At 58.5% G+C, this 16,304-nt stretch overlaps 2 protein-coding genes across 2 annotated transcripts; one reads left to right on the forward strand and one right to left on the reverse strand.

Moving 5' to 3' along the window:
- Positions 1 to 561: 561 nt before the first annotated feature.
- Positions 562 to 1,686, forward strand: LOC125444441 (membrane progestin receptor epsilon-like). Its single transcript, XM_048516851.1, has one exon. The coding sequence runs from the start codon at positions 562 to 564 to the stop codon at positions 1,684 to 1,686; it is 1,125 nt and encodes a 374-aa protein (XP_048372808.1).
- Positions 1,687 to 5,173: 3,487 nt separating this feature from the next.
- On the reverse strand, positions 5,174 to 15,743 carry FBXO24 (F-box protein 24). Its single transcript, XM_048516852.1, has 10 exons — positions 15,552 to 15,743; positions 13,566 to 13,664; positions 13,032 to 13,218; positions 12,517 to 12,755; positions 9,568 to 9,829; positions 8,570 to 8,728; positions 7,252 to 7,373; positions 6,619 to 6,750; positions 6,069 to 6,239; positions 5,174 to 5,532 (listed from the first exon to the last, which is right to left on the reverse strand). The coding sequence occupies exons 1-10, from the start codon at positions 15,741 to 15,743 to the stop codon at positions 5,203 to 5,205; spliced, it is 1,893 nt and encodes a 630-aa protein (XP_048372809.1). The 3' UTR covers positions 5,174 to 5,202.
- Between the last annotated feature and the right edge of the window lie 561 nt (positions 15,744 to 16,304).

The following is a 16,304-nucleotide window of genomic DNA, read 5'->3' on the forward strand; positions in this document are numbered from 1 at the left end:
CGGGGCTTGGACGCAGCGGGGGGCGGGAGGGACCTTCCGGCTGCACCTGCAGCCTCCGCGCACCGCCTCCCCCCCCCCCGCCCTCCTGCGCGGCTCTGCCAGGCGAGTGAGTGAGTGGCTCTGCCGCATCAGCCGCGGCCGCAGCCTGCGCATCCCCGCCCCGCCCCGCGCCAGCCAGCCTGCAGCCCCCTCCCTCCCCCGGCCCCGGCCTGCCTGCCTGCTCCTCCCGCTCGGGACAGCCGGGAGCGGAGCGCGCCGCCGCCCCTCCGCCCGGGGAGGCCAGGAGAGCACCTTCCGTCCGTCCCTCCGTCCTTGGCTCGGCTCGGCAGACCGCAGTCCAGCAAGCGCGCGCCCGGGCGCTCCCGCCGCTCCCAGGGCCGGCTGCCCGCCTCGGAAGCGCTGGTCCTCCCGGCCGGCCGGGGCTCTAGTCTCGGCTGATGCCTCCGCCCCCCTCCGGCCCCCAGGCCCGCGCCAGCCAGCGGGGGGGCTGATCCCGGGGCCCGGCTGCAGGAGGGCAGCAGGCGGGGGGGGGCCGGGCTGTGGCATCCCCCCTCTGCCGCCATGGGGGTGGGTGGGCAGCTGCCCCTGCGGGCGGGCGAGCGGGGGGCCCTGCTGCTGCGCTCCAGCGAGGTGCCCGCCAGCGTGACGGAGAGCTTCATCCTGAGCGGCTACCGGTGCCCGGGCTACTCCTTCGGCCAGTGCCTGGTCTCGGCCTTCCAGCCCACCAACGAGACGGGCAACTTCTGGACCCACTTCCTGGCCGTCTTCGTCTTCGCTTTCCACTTCCTGGAGCAGTTCTGGAGTGACGGCTGGGGGTCCCGGGAGCTGCTGGACCCCTTCTACTACCCGCTCTGGAGCTACTTCCTGGGGGTCTGCGTCCTCCTGGTCGCCAGCAGCGTGGCCCACCTCTTCAACTCCATGTCCCTGGCCATCCGGGAGATCTGCTTCTACGTGGACTACGGGACCATCAGCGCCTACACGGTGGGCTCCTCCTTGGCCTACTTCTACTACATCCACCCGCCAGGAGCTCCGGCGCTGGCCCCCGGGGCCACCAACCTCTCTTCTGGCCCATGGGAGGGCGGGGAGGGCATCGGCTGGCTGGCTGCATGGGTGGGTCAGACGGGGGCCTGCTTTGAGGCCTTGTACGTGCCCGCCGCGTGCTTCATCGCCCTCTTCTGCACCTTGGCCTGCTGCATCACCCGCCACCGGTGGCCACGCCACCGCTACCTGATCCGCACGCTGGTCTTCTTGCTGCCGTTTCTGGTGGTTTCCATCCCTGTCTTCCGCAAGCTGTGGTGGGCCGGCCACGGAGGCCACGGGACCGGCCACTTCTTCATGCGCCACTGCTTCTGGCTGCTGGCCTCGGGGATCTTCAATGTCAGCAAGATCCCCGAGCGCTTCAGCCCCGGGAAATTTGACATCTGGGGCCACAGCCACCAGTGGTTCCACTGCTGCACCTTCATGAGCATCCTGGAGGAACTCCACATGATCCGGGGGGAGATCCGGGCGCTGGGCACGGGGCCCACCCCCCCGCCGCTGCCGCTGCTGCTGCCCAGAGCGCCCACCTTCCTCGCCACCTTCGGCGTGATGCTGCTCTTGTTCCTGCTTCTGGCTGCTGTGGTGGGCTGGTTTGGAGTGGGGGCCTACGCCCACCAGAAGGACAGCGAGCGGAGGAAGGGGGACTGAGGCCAGCAGACGGACTTGGCCTTCTTGCTGGGGGGCTGCTGGGAGAGGCCCTGACTGGACCCCCTGCTGCTGCTTACAGCTGCCCCTGGATTGGACTAGAGGGTTTGTGAGCCGTGGAAAAGGGGAGAATAAAGCAGGCAATGAGCTGAGCTGTGGCTCCCGGAGATGTCCTGCTGCCCCCGCCCCCTGTGCTGCTGGATGGGGTGGGAGGTGGGGGGGATGGTCCTTGACAGCCAGCAAGCATCCGTGCCTCCCTGTGCAAAGATCCCTTCAACAGGGAGCGCGAAAGGAGAGGGAGACGGAAGCGGCTCTTGTTTTCCCAGTAGGCAAATCCACGACCTTCCCTGCTGGGCCAGATTTCCATGGGCGGCTGGTGGGGCTGGGGGGCGGGGTTGATGGAGGGGCTTCCCTGGGGGGGGGGGGTCCCGCCTGAGCTCCTGAGGCCAAATCCTGCTGGGAGGCACAAGTGGTCTGCCTTGGGAGGGAGGGAAGGGCTCATCCTGCTCCCATTTTATCACCCTTATTCCAAACAAAGTTGTCCCCTTTAAAAAAAATCAAAGCTCTGCCCAAGGTCTTCCGAGGAGGCCTCTCTCAGCCCCCCGCCCCAGCACAATTCCCAGGCTCACAGGAGGGCTTTTAATTCTTCCTAAATATATACATGCACACATGGTGTCGCGCTTCGTGCACAAAAATAGGGGGAGGGGAGAAAGGCGCAGTAAAAATAGAACGTTTGGAAACTTGGGCTCCCCCCCCCAGACAGGCACGTTCAGCAGCTGGTGGCTGCTCTGCCCCCCCACCCACCCCCACCCCCACCCCCTCCCCAGGGCCACTTGCTCCTTCTCCCACCCCCCACCCCCATCACAGAGAGAAATTGAGGTCAGTGCCGTGCAGCGTGACAGCTGCCAAAGGCAGGGCGGGGCCAACCGTGCCATCCTTTGCTGCTGTTTGAAGCTGGCTGCGGAGTCGGAGACTGGAAGCCTTTCCCCTGGGGTGGTCCGGGCACCCAGGGGGCGTCTCAAAAGTGCAGGTTTGGGGGCTTTGCTAGGAAGCTTCTTTCCTGCTCAGGGCCGTGCAGTTTGGCACCAGGGCGTTGGGGCCACACCGAGCATCTAGCCCACCCTGTGCTTAATGCAGCAGCTGTCTAGAGTGCTTTCGGGTCCATCCCTCCGGGGCATGTGAGTTAAGGGGGCAGAGCTGCCGTTCTCTTGCCTCCCCCTTCCTAAAAGAAAAGAGAGAGAGGCAGCATCCCTTTTGGCTTCTTATTTCAGCGCCAGATGACCAGGCCAGCTGAGCTGATGATGCCCCATCAGCCTGAGAGGAGGAGGAGGAGGAGAGGAGGAGTTTGGATGTATATCCCCCCTTTCTCTCCTGCAGGAGACTCAAAGGGGCTGACAATCTCCTGGCCCTTCCGCCCTCACAACAAACACCCTGTGAGGTGGGTGGGGCTGGGAGAGCTCCGAGAAGCTGTGACTGGCCCAAGGTCACCCAGCTGGCGTGTGTGGGAGTGCACAGGCTAATATGAATCCCCCAGAGAAGCCTCCACAGCTCAGGCGGCAGAGCTGGAGATCAAACCTGGTTCCTCCAGATTAGATACACGAGCTCTTAACCTCCTGCGCCACTGCTGCCTGAGCCCTGTGGGAGGCTGGCCGAGTTTGCTTTCCTCTAAATCCGGCCCGCTTGGGTGCCGAGTGCGGCTCCTCAGCACAGGCCACCCCGTCCTTCTTGTTATTCATAGAACCATAGAGTTGGAAGAGGGCACACAGGCCCTCAAGGGCAGCCCCCTGCACTGCAGGAAGACCCAGCCAAGGAGCGGGCATCAGGACGCGCAGAAGCTGCTGCTACAAGCCCAGCACTTCTCAGTTCCTTGGTGGGAGGGGGGCTCCTGGGAGCCACGGCCCCTGAGAGCAAACCGGGGTGGGCAGTTTCCTGCATGCAAATGGCCTCTTCTTCCAGCTTCCTGTGCTCCCCCTGCAGCCCCAGAGCGTCCTCCACCTCTCTTCTACCCCCCACCCCCATGAGGGAGGGCTCTGGTTTCCTGGCAAGGGGTGGCTTGCTTCTGAGTCCAGACTCTGGTCTGAGGGGGCTCCTGCATGAATCCACCTGGCAGGGAGGGTGCCGCCTCTACCTGGACCCACACAATAGCTGTGGCTGGCCTCACAGACCTTCCCCCCACTGAAAGCTTTGCCCCACATCTCTTTTCAGTGGTCAGCACGGAGGAAAACTGCCTCAGAGCCTGTGCAGACTGCCTTCAGGCAGACCCCCCCCCCCCCGGGCCACCTGGCTCACGGTGTCCTCTGACTGGCAGAGAGAGGCCTTCTGTCCCTGCTGTGTGGTCTGAGGGACCTCCTGGAGCAACGGCCTCCCTCTACTTCTCCCTTCCCCCCCCCCCCATGAAGCTGCCAAGTGGCCACCCAGAAGCGCCTGGCAGGGTCCTCGGGTGCAGGGCAGACTTAGCCCCTGGATCAGAGGGCACTTCTCGCTGGCCCTTTGTCCCTCCTGCGAGAGACGTGGCACCGCAGAGCATTTCAGCTGAGAAAGCAACTTTTGAGCTGCTGCTGCTGCTGCAGATACAAGCAGTGCCCCCGTTATCTCGTGCCCTGTGCTGAGGCGTGGCTGGCCCTTCCTCCAACGGCTGCCCCCTCTCCATTAATTTGTTGCATTTATATCCTGCCCTTCTCCCCAAGGAGGACTACACTCAACTTACCTCAATCTCCCCCCTCAGTTTTATCCTCTCAGCAACCTTGTGGTGTAGGCCAGACTAGGAGTTGGGTCTGGTGCAGTGTTGGATAGTGAGGCTCCGTGGCAGGCGGGGGGGGGGGGTCTCCCAGATCCTAGCCTGAGACTTCAACCTGCGTTGGCGGGTGGGGGTGGGGGGGAGGCAGCAGCAGGGAGAGAGAGATCGCTCCGTGGTCGTTATTCTCTTGATTGTTAATCATTAATTGGCTGAACGGTCAAATTCTAGTCCAGGAGCACACTGGAGGCCAACAGGAGCGGAGGCTCCTTCCCCAGACTCTCAAATCCCTGCAAAGCTCTTGGGTGGGCCAGACCAAAAAGGGGCTTGGACAGATTTATGGAGGAGAAGTCAATCTATGGCTACCAATCTTGATCCTCCTTGATCTGAAATTGCAAATGCCTTGACAGACCAGGTGCTCGGGAGCAGCAGCGGAAGGCCATTGCTTTCACATCCAGCCTGTGAGCTCCCAAAGGCACCTGGTGGGCCAATGTGAGTAGCAGAGAGCTGGGCTAGATGGAAGCAGGCTCCTCCTTATGTTCTCATGGCTGCCCTGGGAAACTAGGTAGCAGGAGCCGTTCTAGAGACAGACGGGCAGGCAGGAGGCGAAGGCCCGGTCCAGCGGAAGTGGTTATGACATCTGTGCTTGTGGTTTATTTATTCCCAATTGTTCATTGTGAAGTCTTTCTTCTCTATCTCTTAATCACGATCCATGATGTGTGCAGGGGTCAGGAAGAGGGGCAGGAGGGAGAGGGGTGGGGTGGGGGGCACCCGTGGCCAGCCAGCTAGCTGGACGGAGGGGAATCTCGGAGTTCAGCTGCCCGCTGGATCATGTCCAAAGCCTCCCAAAAGAAGTCCTTCTGGAACGTCATGAGGGGCATGGTGCCCACCGCTTCCTTCATCTTGGCCATGCGCCCCTCTAGCGTCGGGCACTTGTGCAGCTGGCTCAGGTATTCCTCGCACGCCCGGGCAGCCATGGCCTCTGTGTCGCTGGGGGGCAGCCCTGCCTTGCTGGCGGGCAGCTCGCGGTAGGCAGGCACTTCCTCGATGTCATGGCAAGACAGCATGTAGAGACACTCGCGCGTGGAGCAGACGCGGCAGACACACGGCGGCACCTGCAGTGGCGGGACAGGGAGGGTGAGGGCGGCACCTGGAGATAGGCTGGGGGTGCCAGAAGGAGGGTTTCTGGGAGGGGGGGTCCATCCCATCCAGCATCATGCCAGCCACTTGGTCCCCCCCCCCCCCAGGCAACTGGACATATATCTGCGTGCTATGAAAAAACTGGGGGATCATTTTTCTTGTTCAGTTTGGAGAAGTTGTTGTTCTACACCAAACTGTGAAATCTGTTTCCAGTTCAAGGGTGCAGGGAGGAACAATGGCAGAGAGGAAAGGAAGGCGCCAAGGGAGAGCCTCAACTTTCTCAATATTAGAAACCTCCTCACTCTGTGAACTTCTGTGAACTTCTTGGCCTGTAACTTTAAAAAACCGCTCTTAAAAAAAAACAAGACGAAAGAACGGGATGGGATGGAGGGGACGAAAGCTCAGGAACGGCTGTCTTCTCCCAGGTGGGGCTCCTCCAAAGGGGGAGGGAATCCCTGGGCCTCGCTCCTCCCCACCCCCCACCCTCAACCCAGGAGACCCCCCCCCTCACCTTGATATGCAGCCGGACGAAGGAGGCACTGCCTTTGGGCCACCCGGGCAGCCGCCCTCCGGCACCACAGCCACAGCCGAGAAGGTCCTTGCCCTGCTCTCCGCTGTGGCTCAGCACCAGGGTGTGGTTGAGGCCACACCAGAGGTCGATGGGGCACTTCAGGTAGTGCACCTGGACGGGAGGGGAACAAGAGGAGGGTCTGAGTAGAGCAGAAGGTTTCCCCTCCCCCTCTCCCCGAGCTGCATTCAGGAAGTTTCCTGCTGCCAGGATGGGATTGGAGGGCCCGAGGGAGAATTCTGCTCCGGTTTTCTATATGGTTTGGTACCTTTCAGGAATATTCATCTCTGGCTGCACAGCCTCCCAGACTCATGGGCTGCTGCAGTGAGCAAGGCAAGGATACTGGGGAAGGGACAGGCGGGGCTTCCGTGTCCTGTCCCACAAGAGCCCAGGAGCACCGACCCCTTGGACGTGGCAGCCTCCCCACCCTCCCGTGGGCCGTCCGCCCTCCCCTCCCCCTTGGCTGGCCTGCTCCTCTCCCCGGGCGTCTTACCTGGGTGGGCTCCCCACGGTCAATCTTGTCCCCCGTGCCAAGCTGACCGTAGCGGTTATTTCCTTGCATGAAGATTCTCCCGAACTCATCCACCAGCCCCAGGTGGTTGTAGCCGAGGGCACAGGTGAGCACCTGGGGGCAAACAGAGGTTGGGCAAAGCCTGCTCCGGGAGCGAGGAATCCCTGGCCGTCTTCATCTGAGCCCGTCTGCCACTCAGACCCAGAGCCTGCTGCCCCTGCCAAGCCTCACTCCTACAGAAAGTCTGCCCGTGTGCAAATGGAAGCCCTGTAGTGGCCAGGGGTACGAGGGGACACCGGCACTCCCAAACCTTCCTTGCAGACCTTGGACAAGGAGGTCTGAGTGGCTGGTCTGTTTGCTCGAGCCCTGTGGCTGGACTTCTACGTGGGGCACGGCCAACCACCAGCCATGCATGGAGACTGTCTGGCTGCCCACCATTTGTGACGATGCCCCAGTTTCCAGGGACAGATGTGGCCTGCAGCTGGAAGGTCTGAGGGGGGCCGTGCTGGCTAGTCCCTGACCCTGAAGTCTCAGAGGCCCTTCCAGCCCCTTCCTCCTTCATCGGCACCCCCTCAAGTCCTCCGTGTGGGGAGGTCTCCTCCCACTTTGTGTCACCTTGGCTGGAAGAGAGAGGGCCAAGGGCATCTGCTGGTCCAGCGGGTCGAAAGCATGAAGGGTGCCAAAGAGATCGCGGTAGACACCAGGTGAGTGGACCTCGAAGTACACGGCGCCTTCGTCTGCGGAGGGGAGAGAGGGTCAGGGCGGGCACACGGCACCCACCTCCTCCAGCACAGAAGCCCCCTCTTGCAGACGAGGGGCAAGAGGGGCACCAAGCAGAGGCTCTCCCTGCTCAGAGAAGGCCTCCGCTGTGCAGAGCATCAAGGCCACGCTCCAGAGCCTCGTTTTAAAACCCCCTTCCACAGAGTGTGGCCTCCCTTCGCTCTGCCTACGCCCACGGCTGCTCTCTGCTTCCCCCACGCAAACTCTGCTGTCTGCTGCTCCTGTCTCCATCTCCGCACCTTCTGCCAAGCAACTCCGCCCACGTCCACAGGCTGCCTCCCTCCTCCTCCTCCTCCTCCTCCTCTTCCCTGTTCCTTGAAATCTACGTCTTCTACCCAGAGGCTTTCTCTTGTCTCTGCTCCTGACACTGTGGCGCCACCTGAGGTTTTTCCCCTCCGTCCCCACGGGTCCTTCCTTGTCTCTAGCCTTCTCTTGTGATGCTTGCTCCTCATTCACTTCATTTATCCCCGGCCTTTCTTTCAAAGTCTGCCCGTGTGCATATAATTCTCCCCTCCTCTGTTTCAACCTCACAACCCTGTGAGGTGGACTAGTTTGAGTGCGTGTGACTGGCCCAAGGTCACCCAGCTGGCTGCCACTCAAACTCGCCCCCCAGTCCCCAGCCCAACACCTGGACCGCTGTCCCCGGCTGGGGAGGATGCAGGTTTCAAGCGCTGCAAACCCCCCCCCCCCCTGCAGCCAAACTGCCGGGAAGCAGCCAGCGGTGGGATCCAGCAGGTTCTCACAGGTTCCCGAGTGTAGGTTACTAATTATTTGTGTGTGCCGAGAGGGGGTTACTAATGGGTGATTTTGCCACGTGATTTTTGCCTTAGTTACGCCCCTCCTCTCAGCAGTAGTGCGCAGAACTTGAAGCAGTCTAGCAGGAGGTGCACCGGCGTGGCAGGCAGCTCATGGGCTGTACCTGGCCTCAAGCTCTCGGCCTTCCAAGGCGATCCGGGCGCAGTGGCTGCGTCCTGCACACAGCCCCAGCCCAGTGGGGAATGTTCTCACTCCGCCCCTGGGATGCCCGCCTCGGGCCTCACTGGCCAGGTTCTCCAGCCCCTCATGGCGCTTATTATGCCACAGCTCTCGGAATCCCACCACCATGGGAACCTGTTACTAAAATTTTTGGATCCCACCACTGGCCACAGGGTACCTGTGAGGTAGACGGCGCTGCTCTGGTTGGAATGCATGTTGCGGAGGGAGATGTGGGGCAGGCACTTGGAGACCTTGCGCAGAGCCAGCTGCACAGTGTAGGAGCGAGGCTGGTCCAGTTGTGTCTCGTTCACCACCAGACTGTAGATCTTCCCCTCCTCTGCAGAGAAAGAATCCACCCACAACGTCAGTTTGCATTTGCAGGGGCCACACAAACAGGCCAGGGTGGAGAGAGAGAGACTTCTGTCGGGACTGCACGGGCAAAAGGGTGTTTGTTCTTTTCCTCTCAAGTCGCGTTAGGAAATCGCAGGGCCCTCCAGTGCAGAAGGACTCTCTGTGATGGCCAGCAACCCCCCTCCCCTGCAAAAGTGCTCTGGGAAAGGAAGGGGCCTGCCCACTGACTAAGAAGAAGAAGAGTTTGGATTTATATCCCCCCCCTTTCTCTCCTGCAGGAGACTCAAAGGGGCTGACAATCTCCTTGCCCTTCCCCCCTCACAACAAACACCCTGTGAGGTGGGTGGGGCTGAGAGAGCTCCGAAGAACTGTGACTAGCCCAAGGTCACCCGGCTGGCGTGTGTGGGAGTGCACAGGCTAATCTGAATTCCCCAGATAAGCCTCCATAGCTCAGGCGGCAGAGCGGGGAATCAAACTCGGTTCTTCCAGATCAGAGTGCACCTGCTCTTAGCCACTACGCCACTGCTGCTCCCAGACAATCAGACAATCAGTGCATCAAAACCAGGGTCTTGCCAGGTGTGGGTCTTTCACGCCCCCCCCCCCCCACCTTTGGACCTTTTAAACTGGCGATACTGCTGGGGAATAAACCTCGCTGCTAACATCCTGAGATCAAGAGATTTGGGCACGCGGGAGAGGGGTTCTTTCAGGAATGCCACTCGTGAGAACAGAGCGGGAGCAACAGTGATGCACCCGAGGCCTTGTGTTCAGCCAGACGTCGTGGTTGCCACCCGTGCCCAGAAGGAGCAGCAGCTCCCCAGCCCTGACCTGTCAGAAGCAAGAGGGTCCTCTCCGCCTCCTGCCCCACCAACGCGATCTGCTTGAACTTCATGGAAAAGTGGAAGGTCATCTTGAACACCCGCTGCCCGCTGGATTGCAGGTAGACCTCCACGCAGTCACAGAGGCGGCTGCCTGCGGTCGCTCCAGGGGCCTCGCTGCACCCCAGCACTGCGGCTCCCGCCTGCTCCCGCGCAGCCAGCACGTACAGGTATTTGCGGTACACGGTGTCACTTCTGGGGTCTGTGGCAAACTGCAGACAGAAAAATAGGACGTGAGGGGTCTGGAAATATTGCTGCAGGGAACTGTGCTCAATGCTGCTCTAAAGGACGGCACAAGCGGCCCGTGAAGGTCACGATGCAATCTGAGGGAGCTAGAATATCTCATAAGAACATAAGAACAAGCCAGCTGGATCAGACCAGAGTCCATCTAGTCCAGCTCTCTGCTACTCGCAGTGGCCCACCAGGTGCCTTTGGGAGCTCACCTGCAGGAGGTGAAAGCAATGGCCTTCTGCGGCTGTTGCTCCCGAGCACCTGGACTGTTAAGGCATTTGCAATCTGAGATCACGGAGGATCAAGGTCGGGAGCCATAGATTAACTTCTCCTCCATCAATCTGTCCAAGCCCTTTTTAAAGCTATCCAGGTCAGTGGCCATCACCACCTCCTGTGGCAGCATATTCCAAACACCAACCACACGTTGCGTGAAGAAGTGTTTCCTTTTATTAGTCCTAATTCTTCCCCCCAGCATTTTCAATGAATGCCCCCTGGTTCTAGTATTGGGAGAAAGAGAGAAAAATTTCTCTCTGTCCACATTTTCTACCCCATGCATAATTTTATAACTTCAATCATATCCCCCCTCAGACGTCTCCTCTCCAAACTAGAGAGTCCCAAGCCCTGCAGCCTCTCCTCATAGGGAAGGTGGTTCTGTCTCCCTGCCTCCACACTCAGTCTCAAGACTTAGACCACATTCCTGCGTGTGTTTTTAAACTTTCAAGACACAGTGATACGATTTGCACTGTCTCGTTCTAAGGCCTGCTGGCTGATGGCTCTTTCTGCTCATGTACTTCCATCAGACAATCAGTGCATCAAAACCAGGGTCTTGCCAGGTGTGGGTCTTTCACGCCTCCCCCCCCCCCCCATTTTGGAGCCTTTCATCTGGCTGCAGGAGAATAAACCTGGGACCTTGTGCATGCCAAAAGCAGACTGTTTAGCCAGTCCCGCCCCGTAGTCCCGTTCTTTGGCTCCTAACAGATTTGCTATCAGTCTTTGGCTATTTTAAGGGCCCTGCCTCTCCACTGCCTTTCATGGCGTGCAGGCAGAGGACCACGGAAGGTGGTTCTCCTGGCAGGAGTTCAGCGCTGGGCAAAGCTTCCTTTGGCCAACGCTGGTGGGTCAGGGGGCCGAGAGCAGCCCCAGAGGTGGCTGTCCTGAGTCCTCAGCCCAGTTCCTGCACAGCTGGTCTTGCTTCTCCTTCGCAGGAAGATCTGGCTGCTCAGGAAATATTGTCACAAATATTACACCCATGCATACTCCATCTCACTAGGTGAGTATCATTTTAACATTATCTTACTATCACAAATACACAAAAATTGTTTAGTAAGTACACTGTCAGGTATGGCTATAAAACCTCTAGATTAGGTTTTTATTTCGGCAGTCCTTTGTCAAACCAATAATTGTTGTACAAAGTATTCTTTTTCTTACTCCTCTCACATGAGATCCTGATATCCAGAGAGAAGGACTATTTAAAGAAGAGCCATTCAAGTGAAACTTGAAATTCAGTTTGGAAACTATCTAGTTAGTGTAAGAAAAAACAGTTGTGCTCCTAGAGGAGTAAGAAAAAGTATACTTTGTACAACAACACAAGCTTGACAAAGGATCATTAAAATAAAAACCTAATCTATAGAGGTTTTAAGAGCTAAGGCACCTTATCGGTGTAAAATAACAATTCTTTTTTTTGTATATTTGTGATAGTAAGATAATGTTAAAATGATACTCACCTAGTGAGTTGGAGTATGCATGGGTGTAATATTTGTGATAGTACCTGTTGTACACCTGCCTTGATTATTATGGTGCTCAGGAAATATGGCGAGGCTGGCAGGAGCACGATAGGAACGGCGAGCTGGAAGGGACCTCCAGGGTCATAGCCCATCCCCTTGCACAGTGCAGGAAATTCATGGCGAGCCCCCCTTCCCCACGAGCCCTGGTCCATGCCCGGAGGAAGGCAAGTCAAGCCTGGAGGAAAACGCCTTCCGGACCCCAAAGTCCGGGGCATAGAAGAAAGGGCCACCGGAGCTGAGCCCCAGCCCATCCTCTCTCCCTCGATCTGCCTAAGTTTGCAGAGTTAGCCCAGCCCTCAGGTGGCCAGCTAGCCTCTGCTTCAGAACCTCCCCAGATGGAGAGCAAACCACCTCCCAAGGATGGCTGCTCCCCTAAGGAACCGCTCTAACTACAAGGAAGTCCTCCCAGAAGCAACTGAAAAGTCCAGTGGCAGCGTATAATCACAGGAAGTCACACTCCCTAAGAGCAGCCCGGTTCCTCCTTAGATGCTCCTACTCATGGCCCTGCCAGCATGCTGGCAGGGGATGATGGGAACTGTAGTCCACAACATTCTGGAGGGCTGGCCTGGTTCTGACACCCAGCCCAAGAGGGCTACATGTGCCTCTGGACAGCTCCTCTCTTTAGCAGGCCACAGACGCCACGAGAGCCCCCAGGAAGCTGCCTAATCTTCCTCCCACTTGAGAGTAACTCTGGGGATCTCGGAGGTGGACGGCAGCAGGGAAGGGGTGCTCCTTTGGAACATGCTAGCAAAACAGACTCTCTCTCCTCCGTTGCTTGCATGGAGCCTGGGCCACATCTGCGACTGCAGCACCACTGGAAAGAAACATGGTTTGCGACGGCGCCCCCGCTCTTGCAGCAACGGTCCCCCCTCTCGGGCACGTACGTCCTTGGCACTCCGGCACAGCACCATGTAGCGGCAGGCACGGCGCCACTGGATGTGGCCCGTGGTGGAGGAGACGAGCGTGTTCTTGAGGAAGAAGAGGGTGCCATTGTAGTCAAGGATGAAGACATGGTCCTTGGTGGGCAGGAACTTCCGGTAGCCGTGTGAGAGCAGCGGGGCGACGGTCTTGCTGACAATGTGCCGGCGGCCACTGAACATCTGGAAGTACAGTCCCTTGGTGTCTGTGGAACAGAAAGAGCCCCGAGCGGGGGAGGTGGGTCTCTCTGGAGGAGCTGATGACTCAGCAACACCTTTCCCTCCTCTGGGAGTGGGGGGCCCTTCTTTCCTCGGGGGGGGGGGCTGTCCTTCCTTGCCCCTGGCAAGCGCTTCGTGCAACACTGCCCCTCTCTCACGCAAACACCATATTTTCTCACCAGTGCAAGTGCCCCCCTGCCTTGGGTGAAAACTCCCTTGCAGTAGCTCCCCCTGTTCTCTAAGCAACACCAAGGGATACTGACAGTTAAGGATGGCCGAGCGCTTCCAGGGTCGGTGGCCGCCCGAGTTCTCATCCCGCAGCCGAGGGGACAGGTGGCGGCAGATCCTGCGCCAGACGCCCTCGCTGTCGCACACCTCGTAGAAGTAGCGGCAGGTCTGGCCCAGAGCGACCACGTCCCTCACAGGCAGGAAGGAGATGATGTAGTACAGCTGGGGAGAGAGAAGGGACTCAGTCGCAGTGGCGTAGGAGGTTAAGAGCTCATGTATCTAATCTGGAGGAACCAGGTTCAATTCCCAGCTCTGCCGCCTGAGCTGTGGAGGCTTATCTGGAGAATTCAGATTAGCCTGTGCACTCCCACACACGCCAGCCGGGTGACCTTGGGCTAGTCACAGCTTCTCGGAGCTCTCTCAGCCCCACCCACCTCACAGGGTGTTTGTTGTGAGGGGGGAAGGGCAAGGAGATTGTCAGCCCCTTTGAGTCTCCTGCAGGAGAGAAAGGGGGGATATAAATCCAAACTCTTCTTCTTCTCCCCCCCCCCCCACGCCCAGTCACATACCAGCTCAGGAGGGAAAATCTGGATCGAGGCGATGTCACCTCTGCCCTCTTCTTCCGCCGTCCCAGTGGCGGAGGAGCAGCGCTGCTTCTTCTTGGGCTGCTGCGTTGGGGGAAAGGAAACGAGAGCAGAGGGTGAGCAGCCCCAACCACCCGAGTCCCGGTTCTTCGGTGGAGGAAAGAAAGAGGGGCTGCTGCTGGGTCCCAGGTTTCAGCCAGACATTTCTAGGACTGACAGCTTTAGTTTCCTGGTGCGGCTCTCCTACCTTTAGCAGCTGCATCACAGGCAGCGTCTCAATGGCTGCAGACAGAAAATGTTGAATTTTTGGCTGCTGTGCACCTGTGAAGATGCGTAGGAGGTTTGCCAGGAAAGCCTCAGGTCTGGCCCAGGGGTTCCCTTCTCCCAGCTCCATTTTTCAAGTCCTAAGACTGTGGTGGCGAACCTTTGGCACTCCAGATGTTATGGACTACAATTCCCATCAGCCATAACATCTGGAGTGCCAAAGGTTCGCCACCACTGTCCTAAGATGTCCCGGCTGACCTGAGTTCTCAGGGCCTATCTAAAACTAGGGGTCCTTGATTGCATGGTTGCTTAAGCTGATTTGAAAAAAGCTTCATAGTCATATAATTTTGTTGGGTAAATGGAATTGGAGGAATATTATAAATATTCCAAGAGACGATGCACAAAAATCTTTTTATTATCTATTTTTACTTTATTCTCCTGTCCTCCTTTTCCCCTCACAACAGCTCTTTGAGGTAGGCTGGGTTGAGCGTGTGTAACTGGATCGCCCTGCCAGCTTCAGAGCTTGACCAGAACCGCTATCGCAGTGGTGGCAAACCTATGGCATGGGTGCCAGAGGTGGCACTCAGAGCCCTCTCTGTGGGCACTCACAGAGTGCTTCCCCCCCCCACCCCACATCTAGGCTGGCCTGGGCCGCTGGGCTCGATTATTAGCATTAAACCTAAGACCTAGTTTTGGGGAAGCAGTGTAGGTAACCCTGTTAAGCACTGTTAAACCCCACTGATTTTCATGCAAAGAACTAAAGCGTGATCCTTTACCTGGGAGTAAGCTCGGTTGCTGGCAATGAGGCTTGATTCTGAGTAAACCCTCCGAGGGTCGTGATTCACCCGTTGGAAGAGTTGCATGGTTGCTTCAAAGCAAAGCCACTGACTACCACCAAGCTTGCTCCCGAGTAACGCATGCCTTGGAGCCAACTGTTTTTACTAAACTAAAACCTCAGTATTCAGGTTAAATTGCCATGTTGGCACTTTGCGATAAATAAGTGGGTTTTGGGTTGCCATTTGGGCACTCGGTCTCAAAAAGGTTCGCCATTACTGCGCTATCGGCTACCCCGTGGTGGCTCTTGATGCATTTCCTTGGCTGTGCACCAGGGGGCAGGAATCCCCTTCTTTCAAGATAAAGAATTTCACAACCACAACAGTCACGGGTCAGAAAAGTGGGTTTTCTGGATGCACGAGGACAGTGGAAGGCAGGAAGGGGGGCTGCTCGGTTGCAGATCGTTCGTGGAATAATTTCACTCATGGCAAAACGTGAACACAAAATGGACTTCTCTCCGTCATGTTGTTTTGATCCCTGTTTGGAATGCTCTGAGACACACTCCGATCGTGGCCCCACACAACCAGCGCTGGGGAATTGCTCCAAGATGTTGCAGGATGTGTGGAGTTGCCAGAGACATCCCATGCCCAAGGGCAGGGTCAGGACGACCAAATCTGCTACGGAAAAAGGTCAACCTGCAGGGCAGGGGGAGGGTTGCTGATTTTTTTAAAAAGTGAGCCTTGTTTTGAAGTCTGGCCCCAAGTTTGCTTCAGTTCAAACGAGGCTCTCTATGTGCAGCCAAGCAGAGGAAAAAACCCAGTGGGCCTGTGACTGAGCCTCCATGCCCAGGCCTTACACCAGAAGGGGCCTCCTCCTCCTCCTCCTCCACCCCCCACGCCCTGCTCTCAGCAACCTCCCTGTGCAAATGCTCACTCCAAGCAGTTCCTGGGGACTACAGATGTGCGAGGAGCGCAGGAGCTTTCTCCTCCGGGACTCCCGGGCAACGCGCCTGCCGCTCTGGTCAGCCCACCCAGCCAGGGCCTGCGTGGGGGGTGGCGACCTGTCAGACCCACCCTTGTTGCTGGGCCCAGCATGGCCAAGGCTTTTCAGTGCCTCTGTGCACATGGTCAATTGCCCGAGGGGACATGGCACTATGTGATAATAGCAGGCTTGCTGGCTCCACAGAGACCGGGGTTCCCCCGGTAACTGGGGCACTGTGACATCAGCGCTCGTCTGGGGCTGGCTTTGTGACCCATGCGCCAGGCACCTCCTGGCCCTGGCACAGAGGCAGCCATCGTACGCCCTAGGGGACCTCGACCACGGTACACGGAGCACTGCGGAGGTTCTCTGGGTAAGCAGGCGGGCAGGCCGGGCCTCCAAAGCTGTCCAGTGGCGGGTGGGCTCATGTTGCCTTCCAAGAGCCAGTGGTGCAGCTCGGGAGTTCTGCTTGATGCGGTGGCCATTTTGGAAAACCGGGGGTCTGCAGCAGGCATCACCTCTGCCTGGCCACAGAGCCCCCTGGTCTGCCTCCTCACTCTCACCCAGGCTGGGCTACTGCCGTGCTCTCCTCTTGGGGCGACCCTTGGGAGAGTGCTCGGGAGCAGCAGCCAGCGCAGACTGGTGGGGGCCAGCGGTCAGCAAGGAGCACGTGACCTGCCCCCCCTCACTGGCTGCACGCCCACTCCC

The sequence above is a fragment of the Sphaerodactylus townsendi genome, linkage group LG15 (genome assembly GCF_021028975.2).
Source record: "Sphaerodactylus townsendi isolate TG3544 linkage group LG15, MPM_Stown_v2.3, whole genome shotgun sequence".
Classification (NCBI taxonomy): Eukaryota; Metazoa; Chordata; class Lepidosauria; order Squamata; family Sphaerodactylidae; genus Sphaerodactylus; species Sphaerodactylus townsendi.

Bases quoted from the DNA above. Each gene is read 5' to 3' on its own strand.
- FBXO24 (XM_048516852.1), bottom strand. From the start codon at position 15,743: ATGTGCACAGAGGCACTGAAAAGCCTTGGCCATGCTGGGCCCAGCAAC. The intron at 9,830-12,516 runs GTACGTGCCCGA...TTCTGTCTGCAG, and splicing joins TGTGCCGGAGTGCCAAGGAC to TTTGCCACAGACCCCAGAAG. The intron at 7,374-8,569 runs GTACCCTGTGGC...TCCCCTCCGCAG, and splicing joins CAGCGCCGTCTACCTCACAG to ACGAAGGCGCCGTGTACTTC.
- LOC125444441 (XM_048516851.1), top strand. From the start codon at position 562: ATGGGGGTGGGTGGGCAGCTGCCCCTGCGGGCGGGCGAGCGGGGGGCC.